We start from the raw sequence: 23581 nt of genomic DNA, 5'->3' as shown, positions 1-23581 counted from the left end.
ACTTGTTCGTCTCAAGATCTTAAACTCTGTGTATAAATTTAAAGTCAATCGGATATTAACTTTGGCCTCTAGGGCGTCCACAAGATTTTTGAAGTGATCAAGGGCCATAACTCTGGCAGTAATTATCGAAAGTCGTTGAAAATCAATAGGATTCTTCGTCTCATGACCTCAAACACTGTGTATAAATTTAAAGTCAATCGGATATTAACTTCAGCCTCTAGAGCATCCACAAGATTTTTTGTTTTTGAAGTGATCAAGGGCCATAACTCTGGCACTACTTATCGGAAATTGCTGAAAATCAACGGGCTTCTTCGTCTCATGACCTTAAAGACTGTGTATAAATTTAAAGTCAATCGGATATTAACTTTGGCCTCTAGGGCGTCCACAAGATTTTTGAAGTGATCAAGGGCCATAACTCTGGCAGTAATTATAGAAAGTCGCTGAAAATCAATGGGCTTCTTCGTCTCATGACCTTAAAAACTTTGTATGAATTTAAAGTCAATCGGATATTATACTTGGCCTCTAGAGCGTCCATAAGATTTTTTGAACTGATCAAGACCCTTAACTCTGGCAGTAATTATCGGAAATCGTTGAAAATCAATAGGATTCTTCGTCTCATGGCCTCAAACACTGTATAAATTTAAAGTCAATCGGATATTAACTTCAGCCTCTAGAGCGTCCACAAGCAATTGTGGACGCCGGACCGACGGACGGGGGCGACGACAATATACGACCACGTTTCAATGTGGGCGTATAAAAACGGAAACAAATGGAAGATCAAAGCAAGAAAGGCAACTCTTATTCTCATCAGGATTCAGACTAGTGATTATTTGCCCATTGTTAAATGGCTGTAACATCACAGGCTGTAGCTTTTTTTTCAACATTCCGTTGGTTCCGTTCTTTATAGGAACAATGGGGGCCACACTTGGCAATATCCTCATCATAATTTTGTAGAGGGTTGACCGTTTAGATTTTTTGCTCCAGGGATTTGATGTTGACTTGGGTGAAAATCTCACTTCCGACACAATGATTGCTCTGCAGAAAGACACTTTACACCCCCTATCCCTCAACTGTAATATCATCAGTATTACCCAAAACTGCTATGAAATTGCAAATTTGATCCCTTTCTCCAATTCTAGACCAAAAAGTCAACCCAAAAATGCAGGAAGAGGGGAGAAAAAAATTAAGGAAAAAATTGTCTATTTATAACTCACGGTTTATTTAATATTATATAAATACAACGCAACACTCACTCAATATAATTAATTAGCATAACAATAAGAGTTGTCATTCTGTTAAAAAAAAGGGTAAAGTTTTGATATAATATATTAAACATCTATGTATATAAAAAGAAAGAAAAAAACAATAAAAATGTGTTGTTTTATTTGAAATACAGTGTGTTTTGGGTAAATCAATAGACGGAAAAATAACAGGAGTGTTTACAAGACACTAAAAAGTCTCAAACAATTATATGTATATAATTATAGACAGCCTTTTCTTATTCACTTGAAATATAATTGTGGTCCCACATCGTCTTGTTCACCAGAATTTAATTCTGGAGTGTTCAAACGAGTGTCTCTGTCCTGCGGAAATAGAACTTTATCTAGTATCTCTGCAATAAATCACAAACCTGGATATGGAGCAATGAAACTGCCATTCCGAATTCTTGGATCATTAGATAGGTAGTTATTGACTCAGTGGAAGATTTTTCATTCAATTATTTCTAGTCAGGCTTTTAAGGGTTAAAGCGGTAAGTCGTTATTTTGGCTTCCAATGTTTTATTTAGACATTTATTAACATTACAAGCCCCATAATTAACTCTCCAGACCATCGGATGGACAAAATGGATAATCCAGACTTAATCACCTTTATCTAGTAACATTACTATGATAATAAATGATCTACGATACATCTTCAAACAGTAATAACTTCACTCAGAATAAAGTAATTTGAATCAAATTTTCAATATATTCATTTTTCATTATCTATTTGTTAACTATTATAGAAAAGATAGGTTGCCAGGCAACGAAACATACGCCCACAGCAGCTATATCGTACGGGCAGTCAACAAGAGTTGTCGCATATTTTTACTTTTTTCGGTAATGAAACATTTATGATACATTAAAATCTGATTAAGAGTAACAAGTAATTATCAGAAAACCATTAGAATTTGGTTTTTATAAAGTTCTGCCCCATGCTAACGTTAAGAAAGTGAAAGTAATTATGTCAACATATCCTTTCCATAAGTATAACCCGAGCCCGAACGTCAATATTACCTGCAACAGGTAAATTTCAACATTAGTAATTTCCGCCAGTTCTCCGTCGGTAGTCGGAACTTTCCGTCAATAAGCAATCCGTGACGTCATTTTAGTCCTTCTGCACATAGAAATATAGACTAGAATATGAGCAGAGGGACTAAAATGACGTCACATTTACGGAAAGTTACGACTACCCTCGGAGAATGGCGGAAATTGCTAACGTTGAAATTTACCTGTTGCAGGTAATATTGACATTCGGGTTCGTGTTATACTTATGGAAATGATATGTTGACATAATTACTTGCATTATTTAAAAAATTTATAAACCATTTCCGGTGACCTTTAAAGTCAATAGGATATTAACTTTAGCCTATAGAGCGTCCACAAGGCCGGGGGTGACAACAATATACGACCACATTTCAATGTGGGCGTATAAAAACAATCAGCCCTTTATCTCAATCTTACATAATATATCTTTAATATTTTATTTTCAAGTTGTCTTTGCTGCCGTCATCAAGTCTGATTAGCTAGACAATGGCCTTATACAATATGGTCATTATTGTCAATTGTTAAGTCATATTTATATACATTAAGCATAGATGACTTCACTATCATGTAGTCTAACATCTCGGATGTCATCTTCTGTTATTCCTTTACTGGCTAATTCTTCCTTTACACGTTTCAAATATGTGGGGTCTGGAAAACCAAAGCTACAAATATGAAAACCAGAACATTGAATAAACCAAAGCTACATATATGAAATAAAAAACGCTGGACAAATCAAAGCTACACATATGAAATACAGATCACTGGATAAACCAAAGCTACACACATGAAATACCGAACACTGGATAAACTAAAGCTATAGATATGAAATACAAAGCTTGAATTTGAGCATAATATTTTATGTGACACTGACGTGTGCTTTATTGACAGGTTTACAGAAATGTAGGTTAAATGTAGGAAATGTAGGTTAAAGTACCTTTATCAGTTCGATAATATTTCCCTTATAGCATATGTGTGTCTTTACTAACCCAGTTGCTACAGAGTACAGAGAAGCTGTAAATAGTCTGTACCACTTGTATGATTATATAAATACTAGAAGAATGCCCGGCTTCGCTCGGGGGTCATAACCCCGAAACCGGAAGTGGTAGACTAAGGCCACCTGGCCTATGTTACTCCTCGGTCCGAGCTACCCCTATACCCCAAATTTCCGACTCGGGGCAGACCTAGTGTAGCCCCCAACCCCGAACAGACAGACAAACAGACAGACAGACAAACGACAGTCACAAATATTCCCTCATAGCGTATTATATGTGTGTCTTTACTAACCCAGTTGCTACCGACAAGTAATAAATAGTCGGTACCCGTTAAGATTTTTTTTTTTAGGGGATCACGTGGCGAAGTGGGTAAGACGCTGGCTTGCTAGGTGTTCGATCCCTGCATTGGCCGAGAAAGTTCATCCAGATTTTCCGGCGTGGTTCTCCCTTGTCAGTAATGCAAGACGGAGGGGCTGACAAGGAAAGCTGTCTAGTCCTTCGGATGGGACGAAAAACCGAGGTCCTGTGTACATATTGCCGTGCCCGTCTTCATTAGCCCAGTTCGGAGCAAAACATTAGGATGTTAAACCCCATTTCATTTCATTTCACTTAGATATTTTTGAGGCCAAGTTCAAGTTTGGTCAAATGTCACAAAATGTAAACAGGACTATCGCTAATCCTAACCCTAACCCTTGACCTAGTGATAACCTTAGCCTAACCCTAACCTACAATCCTGCCAACAATCATGTGCCCTAACCTTATTTACATCTTAGCGACTTTGACGAAAATCGAGTTGGCCTTAACAATTAGATCTATCTGTCTGTACCACTATGTGATTATATAAATATTGACTCTGGATCTGCACTCTACCATAATGCTAGATTAAGCCCCTGTGTTGGACTGCCTTTCATGGATGTTTTATGATTTGCACAATACAACAATACTTACTACATCGGACCGCCTGACATGGATGTTTTATGGCGTATATCATTCCACATAATACGATTTTCTTGTCCGGTTGTTGTCGATCTTCCCACCGTAAAAATCAGTTTTCTCATAAATGCTACTATTAACATCTTACAGACATTTTTACCCTTGGTTGTAGCCGGTAAATAGGCTGTACGACTTGTAGGTAAATACCTGGTGCCTGGATTTGGATGATTCTCCTAAAACATAAAAAAAAAACCATAAAGGACTTAACAATAAAATTAGAGATAGGTTGCCAGGCAATGGAACATAAAGTTCTGCGGGAGAACTTCTGCCCCATGCTAACCTTTAGTATACAAAACTTTTAATATCATGAATTTAGCTGTTTGTCTCAAGACCTTAAACTCTGTGTATCAATCTGAAGTCAATCGGATGATCAAGGGCCATAACTCAATATGATTCTTCCTCTCATGACCACAAACACTGTGTATAAATTTAAAGTCAATCGGATATTAACTTTAGCCTTTAGAGCATTTACAAGATTTTTTGAAGTGATCAAGGGCCATAACTCTGGCAGTAATTATCTGAAATCGCTGAAAATCAATAGACTTCTTCGTCTAATGACCTTAAACATTGTGTATAAATTTAAAGTCAATCGTATATTATCTTTAGCCTCTAGAGCGTCCACAAGATTTTTCAAAGTGATCAAGGGCCATAACTCTGCCTCTGGCAGTATTTATCGGAAATCGCTGAAAAGCAATAGGCTTCTTCGTCTCATGACCTTAAACACTGTATATAAATTTAAAGTCAATTGGATATTCACTTTGGCCTCTAGAGCATCCACAAGATTTTTTGAAGTGATCAAGGGCCATAACTCTGGCAGTAATTATTGAAAATCGCTGAAAATCAATAGATTTCTTTGTCTCATGACCTTAAACACTGTGTATAAATTTAAAGTCAATCGGATATTAACTTTGACCTCTAGGGCGTCCACAAGATTTTTGAAGTGATCAAGAGCCATACTTCTTGCAGTAATTATCGGAAATCCCTGAAAATCAATAGGCTTCTTCCCTTAAACACTGTATAAATTTAAAGTCAATCGGATATTAACTTTAGCCTCTAGAGCGTCCACAATATACGGGGGCGACGACAATATACAACCACATTTCAATGTGGCCGTATAAAAAGTCTCCTTCATTCAGAGAAATGGGGTTAAACGTCCACTTGACACAAACTATGTCATTTCGGAGCTAACATATGGATCAACTTTGTTAAAATAATTTGCTTGCGTGTTTGGGTCTTTAGCAGTGGGAAAAAAAACAGATGACCCGGAGAAAAAACATGAGGTTGGACAGACGGCCTACTCATTTTTCATGTACTAGCGGGGAATAGAAACCATGCCACTTGACTCTATGACAGACCTTTTGATTGTACTGTTAAGCATTCGGTCACCAAACCCTCTCTTCCTTCATTCAGGATAGAGCGACCGTAAACTGAAGAATGAAATGAAAAGTCCTACTTTACGACAAGGGAATTTGCCCTAATAGTACAAATAACGCCTAATCATCGGTGTATTCCAACTGTCATGGGTACTTTTACACTTCAACATATGTAAGGACGTAGGATTCTTATCCTCCATCTGAAGGAAAAGATGTTTTTCCTTTCCTTTTAAAAACCTATAAAATCATGAACACCAGAAGAAAAAGATTAATTGATCTGTACAATTACACGATCTTCAGGGCTCCAGCGGGCAGATCTCAAGTAAATCTTATAGATGAGTTGGATCAATTCAATAATGTCTAGTTGTTCGGATTGAAAGTAATACTGTAAAAAGTAGGTTTTGTATTGTGTACACATTTAATTGTGCACGTATAGTGCCACTGTCCGGACCAAATTTCCCACATAGTACATAGTATGTCTGTTTTCATTAGTCCCATCTGTGCAGAAAATAAGGACATTAAAACCTATTTCATTTCATTTCAATATTTATGCCTAGATAAGTACTGGTAGTTTTATTTTTAAAAGAGTTGTTAGAAAAGGGCCTCTGGTATATTTTTTTTTCTGGGGGTGTGTGTGGGGGGGGGGGGAGAACGTAGCATGTGACCCCATTCTATCCCTCCGCCCCATTGTTTGCCCCACGCTTTTTGATTATCATTGGCTATAACATTGGTTACATGTATATGTACTTACATCTTGAACACCAGATGAAAAAGCATAATTTATCTCATAGCAGCCACAATTTTCTTCTCCTTCTACTCCTCTTTTGGACTTTGTGATCTTCATGACACCAGTTGGCTGATCACCTTTCAAAATACCATAAGTTGTTCCACAAGTTGGACAGACAGGTTTGTAAAGTTTAAAACAGGTCTCAATACAATCTGTACAAAAAACATGGCCACATTTACTCAAACATTTTGGATTATAAGCTACATCCATACAGATAGCGCAAGTTTCAATGTCATCTTCTTCCTCGTCACTGCCATTTTGCATTTCTCTTTGTAAGGTATTTTCATATTCAGGATCCTTACCTCTTGCAATTGGACAGACGTCATTAGCTGCCCCAAACTTAAGGCAAAGACGATTATTTTCTACGTCTTCATAGCTCTCATTAGTACGTTGACAATTTGGGGATTTGGATCTCTCCTTTGATATTCTGCGTTTTGTTTTGGTTTTTTCTGTTTTACATTGCATATCATCAATATTTTGCGATCTACTACCATCATTCTTTTGTGAAACAGTGACATCAGCATAGCTCCGTCCCCCTGGCATCTGTTTTATTGAATGTGTTGCATCAGTATCAAAGGATTTTTTAAAACTGTTTTTTGAACTTGTAGATGATGATGTAATTTTAGTGTCTACTGGTGCCCTTGACTTTAATTCATCACATATCTTTAAGTATGTATTGTAATCATTAGAAACTATATTAATGAATAATAAATGTTTACGTTTGAAATAATTAAAACTTTCAATAGCTGCTTTTATACACTTATCAACTGGTCCGTTTGCCAAACCTGAAATAAATAGAAAACATTGTATTCAAAGACTATTATATCTGGTGGTCCAAAAAAAAAAAAATTGACCGAATACTACATTGCTTGGTAAACCCACCCATAGAATATTAAGATGTTTTAACTGAATTAAAACAAGCATGTTCTGCATAGATCCTACAAGTAGTCTACACTTGTCCTTTAAAGGGGCATTATGGGAGATTAGATAAAGAGTTGACAGTTCTCGCTATAAAAGTTAAAAAATAGATAATGTAAATAGAATATACTGAAAATTTCAGTCAAATTGCTCCACGCTGAACCAAGATATTAGCTTTTGAATTTTAAACTAGCCTGGATCACCATTTATAAAGTCGGTAGGATAAAAAAAATCATTCTTGATTATCCATTTTTACGTTTAATTGTCCTTCACAAAATGTATTCCAATCTGCTAAATATCGCAGGCAGCCGATGGCATTGGGAATTGATTATAGTCTCTCATGACCTTTAACATTGTGTATAAATATACTACTCAAAAGAAGTTAAGGGTCAAACCTTTTTTTCTACCACTTAATTGTCTATGCACATATCAGATATATATATAAAATTATTGGCGGAAATCGTGTCAAAATTGGTTCACGATATCCTGAAGACAAAACCTTTGTACAAGCATAAGGCATATGTCATTTTCAAACAAAACAATTTTGACAGTCTCCTTAGAAACCATAACCTGAAGATCAAAACAAGGCTCCACAAAACTGTTTGCATCGCCCAAACGCAGTAGGGTACGACTTTTTGGAGTTGATTATGTCCATGCACGTGCACTATGCATTTTCCATTAACAGTTTTGGCATAAAAAAACCTTCCATGACCGTGCTGCTCTCAGTTGAAATTTCAACATGGTCAGACGTCAGCTGAGTGAACTTGACAGAGGAAGAGCCATTGCGTGGCTTCAACAGGGTTTTACACAGAGGAATGTGGCACAGAGAATCGGTTGTAGCCAGAATGTGATTGGGAGACTATGGCAGTGTTTCCAGGCAACCAATTCAATTCAGAATTGCCCACGGTCTGGTAGGCCAAGATCAACGTCGCAACGTCAAGACAGGCATGTCATTCAAATGGCCTTACGTCAGCGCGTAGTTACAGCGAGATGTCTCAGAGATGAACTGCGAAATGCAAGTGGTGTTCAGGTATCGGACCAGACCGTAAGAAATCGTCTGCGAGCCCACAACATTCAATCTCGACAACAAGCGGTTCGACCACCTATTCTTCAACGTCATAGGGCAGCACGTCGTGACTGGTGCACACGTCATTGAGACTGGAGACGGCGACAATGGGGGCGGGTACTCTTCACTGATGAGTCCCGATTTGCATTACAGTTCAATGACGGCAGACTTCGTGTCTATAGGCGGCAAGGAGAAAGATTTGCTGATGTTAACGTCAGACAACGCCATCGCTTTGGAGGTGGTACGGTAATGGTGTGGGCTGGAATTTCGGTACATCACATGACTCCTCTTTTCGTTGTCCAAGGAAATTTGACGGATATCAGGTACAGAGACAAAATTTTACAGCCTTTTGTCATCCCAAGTCTTCATCAAATTGGAGCAGGTTCTGTTCTTCAAGATGACAATGCTAGACCGCATAGAGCACGAGTTGTTAATGATTTTCTCACCCAAAATGGTATTCAACGAATGGATTGGCCTGCATACTCTCCTGACTTGGCACCAATTGAGCATGCATGGGATGAGTTGGGCAGACGTGTGAGAGACAATCATAGGCAACCTGATAATCTTCAAGAACTGGTGCAATTCCTTCAGGCAGAGTGGCAGGCCATTCCCCAGATGTTTTTTCGACGTCTGATCGACAGCATGCCTCGTCGTTGTGTCGACTGCTTACGAGCATGTAGTGGTTTCATTCATTATTAACAAAGTTATTGAATTTGAGACAGTTTGGACCTCATTATGCTCAAAATGGCGAATTTTCATCAGATCCTCAGAATAGTTGTGTATAAAAAGTGCATATGCTTTGCATAACAGACTCAACTTTGAGACATATTGAACTCATTCTGACCAAAAGTGTGCTTAAAAGTTTTGATTTGCATGTTGCCTGTGTCTAATAAAATGTCAAACAAAAATAATTGGTTGACCCTTAACTTCTTTTGAGTAGTATATAAAGTCAATTGGATATTAACTTTAGACTCTAGAGCTTCTACAAGATTTTTCAAAGAGGTTAAGGGCTATAACTCTAGCAGTAATTAGACTTCTTCGTCTATTGATCTTAAACACTGTGTATAAATTTAAGGTCAGTCAGATATTAACTTTAGCATCTAGCTACTAAAGAGTCCAAAAGATATTCTAAAGTGATCAAGGATCATAACTCTGGCCGTAATTATCGGAAATTGTTGACAAATCAATAGTATTCTTTGTCTCATAACCTTAAACACTGTGTATAAATTTTATGTAAATCGGATATCAACTTTAGACTCTATAGTTTCTACAAGATTTTTCGAAAAGTAAAGGGCCATAACTCTGGCAGTAATTATCGGAAATAGTTGAAAATCAATAGGATTCTTCGTATTAACTTTAGCGTCTGCAGCATCCACAAGATATTTCAAAGTGATCAAGGGCCATAACTCTGGCAGTAATTATCGGAAATCGTTGAAAATCAATAGGCTTCTTTATCTCATGACTATAGACACTGTGAATAAATTTAAAGTCAACTGGACATTAAATTTAGCCTCTAGAGCTTGCACAAGTAAGTGTGGTCACGGGGCAGACAGGGTGCGTCAACAATATACGACCACATTTTAATGTGGGCATAAAATAAAATTGTACCATGATAGTTTGTGTTGAGTGGACATTAAATTCTCTCTCTCTCTCTTTTGTAACAACCCTGCCCCACCAATATGATCACACCTAAAGGTGCCCTGTCCCTACCGATCTGAAATAGGAACACACCCAAACATGCCCTTAACCACTGTGTATATTAATCTAAAGTCAATTGGATATTAACTGTAGCCTCTAGACGGACAGAAGCGACAACAACATACGACCACATTCCAATGTGGGCGTATAAAAAAACGAAACGAAATATAGATCTGTATTTTACAGGGTTCCCGTGGCTTCGTCAAACATTTTTTCAAGGATATTCAAGAATAAATATACGTCAAATTCAAGGATTTTCAAGGACATTTTTTAGCCTAAAGTTACAATTTTTCATCTTAAAAATAACCAAAACATTACCAACTATCGTTATAATCTCATATTTAAAAGGAATTGAAGACATTTGAAACAAAATTAAGGATCTCAACTGAAATTCACGGATATTTTTCTATTTCCGCGAAATTCAAGGATATTCAAGACCTTGAAAATGAAATTTTAAATTTAAGGATATTCAAGGATTTTCAAGGACCGCGGGAACCCTGTTTTAATCAAACTGTGTTAAAGTTTGGCCAATTCTATTTTTTGATCACCTGATATTTTAGAAATTTATCAACTTCTCTTTAATACTAAAGATGTATAAGTTAAGCCCAATTGCATTCCATTTCATTAGAGATAACTGAGACTTGTAATAGTTATACTGTCTTACAGTAAACATTCTTGGAATGTTTTCGGACTGTTTTCGAAATTTTGAGTTTGTTTCACCAAGTTTTTATGTCTGATCAGATTTTAATAATTTCCCAATTAATTATCATATTTGAACAGTGGTCGAGAAATTAAGCGCTTGTAAATTGGACGCTCATCAAAATTGAATGGTCAGCCTTAAACTGGATACAAGTACATATTAGATGATTAAATACATGCATACAATGTTACCTGATCCCAAAATGGGTAAAGTGATCATTTTTCTTTTACTCTTTTCTGCCTTGTGAAGTATTGTAGAATACAATTTCTTAAGTTCCTCTACCCATTTTGATAAATCTGTGCTGGTACGTCCAGTGTACATGGTTGTTACTGCTAAGTAGATACTATTAAATTCTATGTATAAATCACCTGGATGCAGTTCATATATGTTTCCTTCTACAAGGAATTTGTGTTTTTTGTGTAACTTGGCAAGTGCATCCCTGTAACTCACACCTCCGCGTATGTCCAACTGCCGTGCAATTGCACCTGGGTTCTTCTTTGATGATCCAGAACTATAAACTAAGACATCAGCTTTGACGGAGAATATGTCACCACATTCAACAAAAACAACCATATCATTTTTTAATTTCTGCTGCACATTAACTTTGCTAGATGCCATAATGTTAATTATTTACAACTGAAAATTAAAAAAAAATATTACATTTGGTGAGGCTCACCAAAAGTTAATAAAAAAAAATAATTAAGAAGGGCATACACCATAGAGAGTGCCATGAGGGAAATATCGAATTCCAATTGTCAAGGGATATTTTACATGCATCCACATGTGCACACAAGACCTTGTTTTTTTCGTACCATCCAAATGACTGTACGTTGTCCCTTGCCAGGCCCTCGGTCCTACACTGCACTGACAAGGAAGAACCACGCCACAAAATCCTGTTGCACTTTCTCGGTCAACGCAAGGATCAAACATAGGACCTCGAATCCAGGTTAGCGATTTCCAGAAACAAATAAACATTTGATTGACTTCTGGCTGTTGCTGGTGCAAACATTTATTATACAAAAAATACCGTTAATCAGATGATAACTCTGACAGAAATTATAGAAAATCATTAAAAATTAATAAGCATCTTTGGGTCATAAACATAAACACAGCGTCAGTAGAGACCATTTACAATATCTCAAACACAACACAACTCGTAAATGGAAGTACAGTACTAAACTGGTATTCTACAGTAGGGCATTATACAATGGCATGGTACTGAATGCACATGAACCAGAGAAGCCTTCAGCACCCAGGCATGTGCATAATATAGTAGCCTAATATGGCATAAAGTTAAGTTACTACATATTCGCATTTAAAATTGATTTCAGGTCAAACAGAAAATTAATTATAAAATGCACATTATTGAACTTAGTCTTGTTATTGATGTAATGTAACTGCACACCCAATTCCACCACTCTCAATCAATTAGAGGTTAAATCCCATTTCATTTCTCAATCATTTAGAAAGAGTTGGTACCGGTATTTTAAAGTCACAGCTAATCAAAATGTTTATCTCTGCTTAAGCAGAAAATGTTCATCATCAAACTCAGTCAAACATTCCACTGATAAACAAATACACCAAGTTTGAATATTCTAGCTCAATTAGAATCAGAATTGGTATTTGAACAAATGTGACACAATCATGTGTTCGACGTGGACGGATGAAAAATGGACGAACCCATTATAATAGTAACAGACTTCTTCGAAAGGGAAGAGAAAAATAAATACCTGCAGAAAATTTTCTTATAGCTAAAGCACATAACAAAATGTGTTAAATATTTAACCAGAAACGGGGAAGCATTTTATTTACGATGACGAGAAAAGAGAAATCGAAAGTAGAGTAATCACCCCAATAATGACTTTAATTCGAAATATAAATCGGTGTCCTGAATAAAAACCATATGGCAAATATTCTGAAACTATAGTTGAACCACACAAGAAAAGAGTGGTAAACGCAACTGACAGAGACAAAGTCATATTTATTAATTTGAAACGAGGAAGTATTCCACGATGACAAGAAATTGAAATCGAAACCGAGAGTAGACTAAACACTTTGATCTACTCAAAATATAAATAACGACCATTAATAAACAAAATATGGGTAAATAATATGAGCCTCATTTACAATGCCTTCACTTCGTCTCAACTTAGCAACAATACATTTGAACTTCGGGCTACATGTCATTTTATTTAGAAGCTTCGTAAATATTACCTCGTTGTCACTGTCGTCAGCAGCTCGTAATGCTCTATTTATAGAATAGTCTCTACAATCCAGTATGTTTTTGTTTTTACCGCGCTTTACGTGGGCGTATTCTCTTGGCTTGCCCAGTTTTCTTTTTGATGAAATTATAATGAATTTAAGTTTTTTGCAACCACAGTCACTTGCACCCTGACACTGCAGTAGGCCTAATTATCAGGCCCGTAAGAGGGGGGGGGGGCTTCCTCCCTGCAAAAATTATCCCCCCCCTCCTTCCATTGTCGACAATAATACATTGTCCGTCAATTTTACTGCACCCCTGAGAACATTTCTCACCTCCCTCGTTGATCTGAGATAGTTGCGGCCCTGCTAATTATATATTACTCAAATAATTGCCTTCATCAGGTAGAAACTGTGTGTGATTTGATATTATGTATTTGGCTTAAAAAACATAAAACTATAAGTTTGCTTCATAAATTCTTCTTGAAACCAGTGGCGGCAAAGTCCAAGGTTAAGGGGGCAAAGGCACGAGCTTCAACTAGGGGTAGGGGGCCTCCCCCAGAAAATTTTGAAAAACAGGTTGCTGGAAATGCAGCCTGGCATTATTTCAGGCACTGTTAGATGAGGTAAAGTGTCCAACGAACGTACTTGCGAATCACGGCGAAGCCCACTCACGAGCGTCAAAGTAGGGCGTCCTCCCCCAGAAAATTTTGAAAAATAGACTGCCGGAAATGCTGGCTTACAGTATTCTTCAAGGCACCGATCGTCGAGATAAATAGATCTGCCCAGATACCGTTCGTCGCCTGATCACTAGTTTATTCGACTAGAGAACAAAATGTCAAACGAACGGACTTGCGAACCTCAACAAATTCCCCTTGTGAGCGCCAAAGTAGCAAGTCCATTGGGGACCTCGCCAAGACAATTTTGAAAAATAGACTGTCGGAAATGCTCTACAACATGCAAGTTTATGACTGAGTGGGGATGTGGGATTTATTTGCCCCCCCCCCCCCGACGCCGCCACTGCTTGAAACATTTGAATCCCAGGGAATTCAACAACTTCGTTCTAAAAATCTATTGTAAGCAGCCTTGTTTGCCAAGTGACTTAATTGAGGGAAAGCCCATTCCCATACTCGCTTTTTATTTGTTGATACCTACCTGCTGTCCATTTGCTATATAAATATCGAAGCTAAGTGGGTATGATGCTGGCTCGCTAGCCTGGAAGTCACAGGTTTGTTCCTCGGGGTTGGCCGAGAAAGTTCATCAGGATATTCCTTCCCCTTATCCATGGTGCAGGACGGGGGGCCTGACAAGTACAGCTGTCTAGTCGTTCAGATGGGACGAAAAACAAGGTCCTGTGTATACATTGGCAGGCACATGAAAAATCCCCTGGCAGTTGGAATTCAATGTACGAGTAGGCTAAGCTGTAGCGCTGCGGTGCGGGCAAAATTTCCCTCATAGCACACTGTATGGCGGATGCACGTCTTCAGTAACCCAGTAGGAGCAGAACAGTGGGATGTTAAATTCCATTTCATTTTATAAATATCAAAGCCTAAGTAAATCCCTGGATAATCCTATGACAACTTCCTTTACCATCATTTAATCAGAGTATGCTGTATTTTAAGTATTTCACTGTTCTCACAACCGCTAGTCATTCGAGCTACACTTATCATAATAACCACACTATTAAAAGTTATGTTGCCAGACAACGAAACATGCACACAGCAACTAAATCCTTTGGACAGATACTAAATAATGCAAAATGGATATATTGAACATTTCATTCAAATTACTTTATTCTGAGCTAAGTTATCACTGTTTGTAGTTATGAACAAGAGCATCGCTAACGCTGCAATATACGTCCACATTCCAGCTTTGATTGATATATGGTACTTTTTAAAATGAAGAGAATGAAATATGAAATTGCTGTAATATGATCAGAGGCAAAGAAGGCTAGGCGTCGAGTTTGTTTTGCCAAATATCCAGACAAAATACTAACAATAAAGTTGGTGTGACACTGCCCCAGGAGGTTGGGGCAATCATCAAAATAAATAGTTGCTGTCTTTATGGTATAAGGAATAAATATGCAAAGTTCCAAGATGATCCATTCAGAATTGCAGCATGTAGACTATAAATACAAAAACTGGGCGTGGCTTTGCCTGTGGGGGTTGGATATGGAAACAATATAAATAGGTACCATCCTGTTATTGATATGACAACATCAATAGTTGCCGTCCTTAGGGTATAAGGAATAAGTATACCAAGTTCCAAGATAATCCATTCAGAATTGTGGCCTTTCGGCGTTAAAGGCAAAAATTGGGCATGGCTATACCCCTGGGGGTCAGGGCATTCACCAAATCAATAGTTGATGCCCTTAGGCTATAAGGAATACATATGCGAAGTACCAAGTTGATCCATCAGAATTCCGGCCTGTAAATGATATAAACATAAAAATTGGACGTGGCTCTGCCCCTGGGGGTCGTGATATGCAGTTGTCGTCTTTGGCTATAAGGAATACATATCCCAAGTTCAAAGACAATCCATTAAGAATCGTTACCTGTAGGCAACTCACAGAGACACAAAGAAAAAATGGTTGTGGCTCTGTCCCTGGGGGTTGGGCAATCACCAAAAAACAATTGGGGGCATCCTTAGGGAAAAGGAATAGGTATGCAAAGTTTCAAAAGGAAATGTTAAGAATTGCGGCCTGTAGGCGACACAAAAGGCACACAAATTTTGGGCGTGGCTTTGTCCCAGGGGGTCAGGCATGCACCAAAAATAATAGAGGTCAGCCTTAGGGTATAAGGAATAAGTATAAAAAGTTTTCAAGTTGATTGATTAAGCATTGCAGACTGTAAGTGACATACAGACACACAAAAACAAAATGGGCGTGGCTAAGTCCCTGGGGGCTGGGCATTCACCACAAACAATCGGGATGTTCCTTAGGATAGAAGGAGTAAGTACGCAAAGTTTCAAGGTGATATGTTAAGAAATGCAGTCTGTAGATGACAAACAATGAATAAAAGAAATGGGCGTGGCTCTGCCACTGGGGGTCGGGCATGCACCAAAAACAATAGGGATCATCCTTAGGGTATAAGGAATTCATATGAAATTTTTTCAAAACGATCGATTAAGAATTGTGGCCTGTAGGCGACACACATACGCACACACACACACACACACAGACAGGGGCGACGGCAATATACGTCCACATTATGAATGTGGACGTATAAAAAAATGTGTGCATTGATGGTTTATTCTCATAACTATGGTACTGGTATATTCAAGACTTAGCTAGGCTTCTCTATTTTTAAAATTAAATCATTAAATGGATGAACCGTTCTAGTTAAACTGTCCAGCATCCGATGGCATTTTGAGCTGATTAAAGTCTTGTCATGTTTATAACCATCTAACTGATAAGGCCTAAAAGAAAGACCTGCAATAGGCAAATTTAGCTCTTACATGATGCCTGTTTAATAATGTCCTTTAATGTAAACAAACATTAATATGTGAGCGAACAAATTTCAGAAATGTGGAGGTTTCTAGGATTCAGTTTGTAGATCAGATGACAATAATATAGTATGTTTTAACTCCATACACAGACTGGATGTTGCTGGTTTTCATAAAAAAAAATACCAATATTGCAACTTAACACAAGAATTTCATATTTTTAAGTTATATTTTTAAAATGTATTAAAATAAAGCCTTAAAATAGATGGTATCTATAAATAGTCCTACTTTGTTGAAGAATAATCCTATTAATCCTATAATTCACTATTGCCAGTTGAGAAATTTGCAAAAATACAATTTTCAACTTCAAATGTTTGAAGATAGCTATTCCATGGGGGGGGGGGGGGGGGGGGTGAATAGAAAAACAAGGAAGGTAATTGTGTTATTATTTCCAGTGAGAATGATACCTATGATCCTATAATAGTGAGTTGACAACCTATTGAGCAAAGACATGGAAATAATTATGTTTTATCTTTCTTAGAAAATATGAAATTCTGGCTTTAAAAACACTTCAAGTCAACACAGATAAAATACGAAGAAAGAAATTTAAATTGTTTTTATTTCTCCCTGGACATAAATTAACACATTGATTAACTGAAGAACTGCTCCCGATGATATTTATACATAAACCCAACAGGGTTAAATTGTCAAAACTATAATTGTTGTTGAAAAATGGAAAAAAAGTTGCAATTTATAATGTAAATGTCGTGGAAATGTCTTGCTTCTATTTTAAACACAAATATAAAATATAACCACATCTTTTGTTTCATCATCCATCTTGTAGCAAGTCATTCATACTCATCTTCTGAAAAATATAATACAACACTATTATTAAGATGTATTTATATATAGCTCTTTACACAGAGTAAACAATGAATGTGCATAATATAACTACATGACAGAATATAATAGAGAGAGAGAGAGAGAGAGAGAGAGAGGGGGGGTTTAGCCTCCATTCTACACAAATTAAGTTATTTTGGGACTAACATACATGTATGGTTCAATTTTACTTCAATAATTCATTGCTCGTAGGGGTCATTTAGCAGTGGGAGGAAACTGGAGGACCCGGAGAAAACCCACGAGGTTGGACAGGCGACCTGTATTTGTCACGTACAACCGGGGAGTTGAAAACCCACCTGTTGACTCAATGATAGAAATTATGATACAGCGCGCACATGCTAACCATTCGGCCATCCAAAACCACCCAAATATGATAACAGAGCTGTTTAAATGAAATGGAGTTTAAATGTACTCCTATTTTAAAATTGCAACTGTCAATTATTTTTTTTAAGTGTACATGGAGCCTCGATTTTTGGTCCTATCCAAACGACTAAATGCCGATATTGCAAAACCACGCTAGAAAATCGTGGTACATGTAAGTAGACCAGCACATCACGCACTGAGTCACAGCAGCTCCCTGTGATTGGAATAGCAGCGTTTTCGTTGGCTATTTGGGGTACACGACTAAGAACACAACACAATAATATAATTTTGTCAGATGTTACTTAAAACTGAGTCTGGTACGTTGATGAGTATAAAACAAATAAAACATAAACTTAGAGTGCCAGGCAATGAAACATAGGCCTACATCCACAGCACCTAAATCATCCCTAAAGAGTGTCACATTTTAATTCTTTTGTAGGCTAGACACATAAAACTGACTAAAGGCAACCGATCATGAACTTTTGATCAGAAATAATTAAAATTTGAAGATAGGCTTCCAGTTCTTCCTAAATAAATCATGTTCCAATTTTCAGATATTTTCCATGTGTAAATTTCAAGTCACAATTCTTCAAAAGTGATCAAGGGCTATAATAATAAAAGTTATTATCAGGTGCTGCATATGAATTTCAAGTCAGTCATATGATAACTTTAGCATCCACAAGATTTTTGTAAGTAATCAGGGGTCATGATTTTGTTTCTTTCCCGCATGAACATGAATGCTGTGTATATAAATTGGAAGGTACTACAATTTTAGATACGTGACCATCTGTAAATTTTTCTATGTAATCAAGGGGCATAACTCAGAAAGTAATGATCAGAAATTGTTGAAAATCAATTAGCTTTTACATATCATGAATATTAACAACTGTATGAGTCAATGGAATAATGGGAACAGGATGACGTCCACTTAGGATTAGAATTACAGATATCAGAATTATGAAAAACAAACAACGATCAATAGGCCTCAATATTATACCTGTCATTAGATAGTTTTCAGAACATCTGGGAGATCGCACTTGGGATGTTTACTTTCAAAATGTTGTTTATATGTTTTAGGATCTGGCATCTGGGACTGAAACAACAAAAATAGTATACGTAATATTGATTTTTCTTCACAGTTTTACACACCATATATAATTACACACACCATACAATACATAAAATACATTTACCATAAAAACTCTACTGTACGACAACCATAAAAACTGAACAACCATAAAAGTGTACAGTTACCATACAAATTATATGGACAGTACTATACAAAAATAATGGACTGTATAATAATGGTACATACAAAATGTACAACAGCCATATAAACTGTACAATAACATTACAAAATGTACAATTACCACAGAAACAATAAATCATACACACTGTACACTTGCCACACAAAATGTATAGTTACCATACAAACTATAAATCATACACACTGTACACTTGCCACACAAAATGTACAGTTACCATACCAACTGTACATACAGAACCACACAAACACTAACTGTTCATACAGAACCGCACAAACTGTAGAATAACCATAAAAAAAAACCACTTACCATACAAACTGTACACTTATGAACCAATGCTTTTGCTGCAGCTTCTTTTTGGCTGGTTCCTTTCTTAAGTTTTGCTGCTTTCTCAGCATTTTTCATTTGAGACTGAATTTTTTGTTGGCCTCTTGCCATTTTGATTCTATTCTTTAATACAAGTCTGAAAATATATGTATACATACAGTCTTTCAATTTAATAAATTCCAATACTCGAATTTGAATAGTTTATCTACAATGTAGGTTACTGTATTCGATCAGATTCTTCAGCTTTCTTTATTTGAAGTCAATCGAATTTGATCTCTAATTACGAAATATTTTATGAAGAAAATTAAAAATTTGAATGATTTATAGTTTTTAGAAATCTGAAACTTGATCACAAAAGACATACATGTACAATATCTCTGTTCCTAATAAAAAAATAAACCTTGGAGAAAAAAAGGGTTCAAACTTTGTCTTAATTTTGGTTGACAAAGCAGCAGTCAATTGTTTGACAATATGTATCATCCTATATTGTGAAGCGTGAGATAATCTGTGATATTTTAAATTTGTTTTCTTAAAGGCTCAATACCACTCTTGTTTTAACTGAATAATATGTCCCAATCTTTATTCTAGTCAACAAATTGTACTATTTTACAATATTCCAATTAATTGATCATACAAATTTCATCTTAACACACCTAATTTAAAAAATTGGAAAAATTCAACTAAATGATTTGAAAAGCCTGAAGTACATGTAAAGCTTTTCAAATGTTACTTGGATTTAAAATATTTTTGAACCCTCTGGACAAGTAAAATAGGATTTAATGGATAATTTACACAACAGGTAGGACACTAACGCATCTAGTACTTAGAATAAGGCTATTTTTTATTTTCTGGAGCTGTCAAGCCTGCCAGAGTGTTATTGTCCCTTTAACTAAATGTTAAATAATAAATGTAAAGTACATTTGAGCAAGGATTAAACCGTTAAAAATAAGATACTCTACGAAAAATAGAAATGACTAAGCTGCATTAAAATGTATTTAACCAACAAGGATGTATTATATGTAACTGATCTATTAAAATGTATTTAGCCTACATAACCCAGCAGCGTCAAGAAATAAATATTGATCTGTGATCATATGAAATTATACATGTATTTAAACTAGATTTACATCATATACCATCTGTTGTTCTTCACATGAACATTAAAAACAGAAAATAAACAAAGCCAATAACAGTTTTCATTGTTTACATAAATAGACAAAATATGACTGATAAATGTTAATTGATAGTAATTTAGCAGATTAAGACAATTTATTTACATGAACATTTGGGTTATACATTGTCCATGTATATTACATAGATAGATCATGTTACAAATCATTTATTTACATCTGTAAATTTGTATTATTTTCAAGTATTACTTGCTGAATTTATTTTTTTTATAAATACCCGTAAAATGAAATGGGGTTTTTAACATTCTACTTGTATGGACACAGGCATACACCATGCAGTGTTTTATTATTATTAGGGAAATTTTGATTGGACAGTCAGAATGCTGTCTATTCTTTATTGAATTCCTATTAGCAAGGGTACTTTTACATACATGTATGTTTGTGTAACTACATGTAGATGCCAAAGAGTACATGGGTAGATGTTTCCTTGAAAGCCCCTTGTACTGCACCTTATAACTAGATGTACATGTATGGTACTTAATACTTATAATCATATAATTAATCCAAATGAATCAACTAATCACCAATTTTACATTTGCTAAGTTTTGCATACATTGGCAGGCACATACATTTTTTGTAATAGGACCCTAGCTAGTACCTACATGTAGGTCAGACAAGCATATTTTTAAAATTGCTGGAAGAAATCGCCTGTGTGCGTATTCTCTGCAACGAAAATTCAGCTCGGCGAACCATTTGCCGAACCGATCACCCGTATCTAGCATGTTAGATATTTTCAGCTGAATATTTTACGTAATCGAGGTAATTTGCTTGCAGAGTGACATACGCTCCCGAGTCAATCGCTGTGAATGCCTGTCCGTGATCGACCATAAAAAAAACTGTTGCCGAATTCCAATCGCCGTGATCAGGCGAAAAAATACACTTGTCTGCTCATACCATTTTCAGTTGGAATTCAAAGAAGATAATACGCGGAAATGCTTCTGTCCTGGTAAATTTTACCCTTGTAGGTCTATTAATGCCCTCCAGTCAACTAAAATGGGATGTTAAACCCCATTTCATTTCCATGTCGTTACTGCAAGTCCAGAAAACAATTTGCATCTGAAACACCTATAGTATAACATACAATGTTTCACTCAAATTTCATTTGATGTAATTTCTCAACATCAGAAAATAATTTTTAACTTAATGATCAGTGGTCCCACAATCTGAATATCATTAACAAACTAGACAAGGCTTCAAGAAAATCGAATAGGCCAGCCGTAACGTTACAAAAACATTACACAATAATAAAAAAAAAAAAAAAAAAAAAAAAATCAAATCGATCCAAAAATATGGGCAAAATAACGTAAGGATTAAAACATTTTCTTATGCTTCTAGTTCTAGCTCAGTAGTAGTACTTACTGTGTGAACCATCGTAAATTTTAAACAGATTTCTTCGATTATGAACAAACTACTTAACTTTGGTTATTATAAACTTACCTGAGTGTTTGTAATGAACTCCCGTTCGATAAAATCCATTGCTCAACTAATTATCACAACGATGAAAACAAGTTCTCTCTTGAAAAATTTGAAAATTTACTTGTAATTTCGACAGAGTCGATGTCAACAATATCTTCGTGACATATTGGTCGAATCCAATATACCTGTTGCGGGGGTTGGTTAACATTGAAAGATAGTTTGACAGCGCGATCATTTTGATCGTATATGGGTTTGGGCGACGAAAAATATCAATTGAAGGCAATTACATAGGAGATTTATATGGAAACCATTGATCGCCAGTCTATCAAATTTTCTTCACAATTAAATTATCACTGATTGCACGGATACTCGTAAAAATAAAGTCATATATAAACTATAAATATCCTATCTTCTTTCTGTTATAAATAATTTAACAAGGATCATGAAGCTTACCTCCGAATTCTCTGAGTGTATTTTTAATTTTATACGCATTCTTTCGATCGAATAATAACCGCTTCAGTAACATCTTTAAGCGTGTTGCGACAGCCCTCAACGTGCCTATTGGGTGCCCGGGTGGGTATATAATGCTACTAAGCCCGTATAACCCCGTAAGAAGCGGAACATTAATTCTCAATTCGACAGTTTGGACTGAAGTGTGATGAAGCCCGTAAAACAAATGTATAGTTGTGTTTGTGCGGCATGCGTGTTCAAAAGTAAATTATCCCATCCGAATCGCTAATCAAATAATTAGAACAAAATATTTCAAAAAGTAAAGCTATAAAATTTGCAGAGATTTTACTAGAATGTAAAAGACGGTAACTAAAATGCGGGTAGTTATGTGTGCGAACGCTCAAACTCAATGCCAATTGTCGTAGGTATTCAGACCACTCGGACCAAAGACTACTCGGACTAAGACCAGTCGGACCAAAACAAGACCAGTCGGACCAATTAAATTATATTATAAGGCTAGACAATATGCTATTTATTTATTATTAAATCACAATACAAAGAAGCAAATAATTCTTATACGGAATTCTTATATTTAGAGTTGTTTAGTTCAATTTTGTGTACGGAAAATAAATCAACGATTAGTTTTAAAATTAATTAATAATGGTGACAAAAAAAAAAATATCAATCTAATTTTTCTTATTTACTCTTGCAATGAGACTCGGTATGTCCAGACTTTTGACAGTTTCTACATATACGGGTATACTGTTCTTATCTGATGGCCTAATTTTACTTTTTCCACATTCGCGGTATCCCCAGTGGTTTCATTCCGTTCTACCCCACTAACCACTGGGTTAATATATGGTGGGGAGGGAGACACGTTTTCAAGTTATCCGCCCTTGATGCATTAATATAAACAGCCCATAATAATACGAAGACCGGACGTTTATAATATGCACCTTTTTAAACGTGACTACTGTACAAGTGTGGTTCTCGATATTTTGCGATTTGGGATACAATTATCAATTTATTCAAACAACACGTTATTATTAGTTCGAGTAGTCATATTAAAACACACACAATTAGCAATTTATTCAAATAACACTTTATTATTGGTTCGAGTAGTCATATTAAAATAAACGCAATTATCAATTTATTAAAATAACACTTTATTATTGGTTCGAGTAATCATATTAA

General features: G+C 36.1%; 1 protein-coding gene across 2 annotated transcripts; it reads right to left on the bottom strand.

Annotated features, from left to right (window-relative positions):
- Window positions 1-1209: 1209 nt before the first annotated feature.
- LOC126814221 (uncharacterized) lies at window positions 1210-13076 on the bottom strand. 2 transcript variants are annotated; one of them, XM_056098280.1, is made up of 5 exons: window positions 13048-13076; window positions 11025-11469; window positions 6416-7236; window positions 4247-4464; window positions 1210-2968 (listed from the first exon to the last, which is right to left on the bottom strand). In XM_056098280.1, exons 2-5 carry the CDS (start codon window positions 11449-11451, stop codon window positions 2848-2850), a joined length of 1587 nt encoding a protein of 528 aa, XP_055954255.1. In that variant the 5' UTR covers window positions 11452-11469; window positions 13048-13076; the 3' UTR covers window positions 1210-2847. The 2 variants fall into 2 exon arrangements, with proteins under 2 accessions (XP_055954255.1, XP_050395265.1); XM_050539308.2 differs by lacking the exon at window positions 13048-13076 and adding an exon at window positions 12564-12599 and having other exon boundaries at window positions 2842-2954.
- Between the last annotated feature and the right edge of the window lie 10505 nt (window positions 13077-23581).

The sequence above is a fragment of the Patella vulgata genome, chromosome 1 (assembly GCF_932274485.2).
Source record: "Patella vulgata chromosome 1, xgPatVulg1.2, whole genome shotgun sequence".
Taxonomy (NCBI): Eukaryota; Metazoa; Mollusca; class Gastropoda; family Patellidae; genus Patella; species Patella vulgata.
Note: the sequence above shows the minus strand (reverse complement) of the source record. Positions and strands in the feature narration are given on the sequence as shown.

What these genes read in the sequence shown, in the direction of transcription:
- LOC126814221 (XM_056098280.1), bottom strand. Translation starts at nt 11,451, where the DNA reads ATGGCATCTAGCAAAGTTAATGTGCAGCAGAAATTAAAAAATGATATG. An exon ending in TTTACCCATTTTGGGATCAG is followed by an intron (nt 7,237 to 11,024) that starts GTAACATTGTAT and finishes TATTTATTTCAG; the next exon opens with GTTTGGCAAACGGACCAGTT. An exon ending in TTTCATCTGGTGTTCAAGAT is followed by an intron (nt 4,465 to 6,415) that starts GTAAGTACATAT and finishes TTTATGTTTTAG; the next exon opens with GAGAATCATCCAAATCCAGG.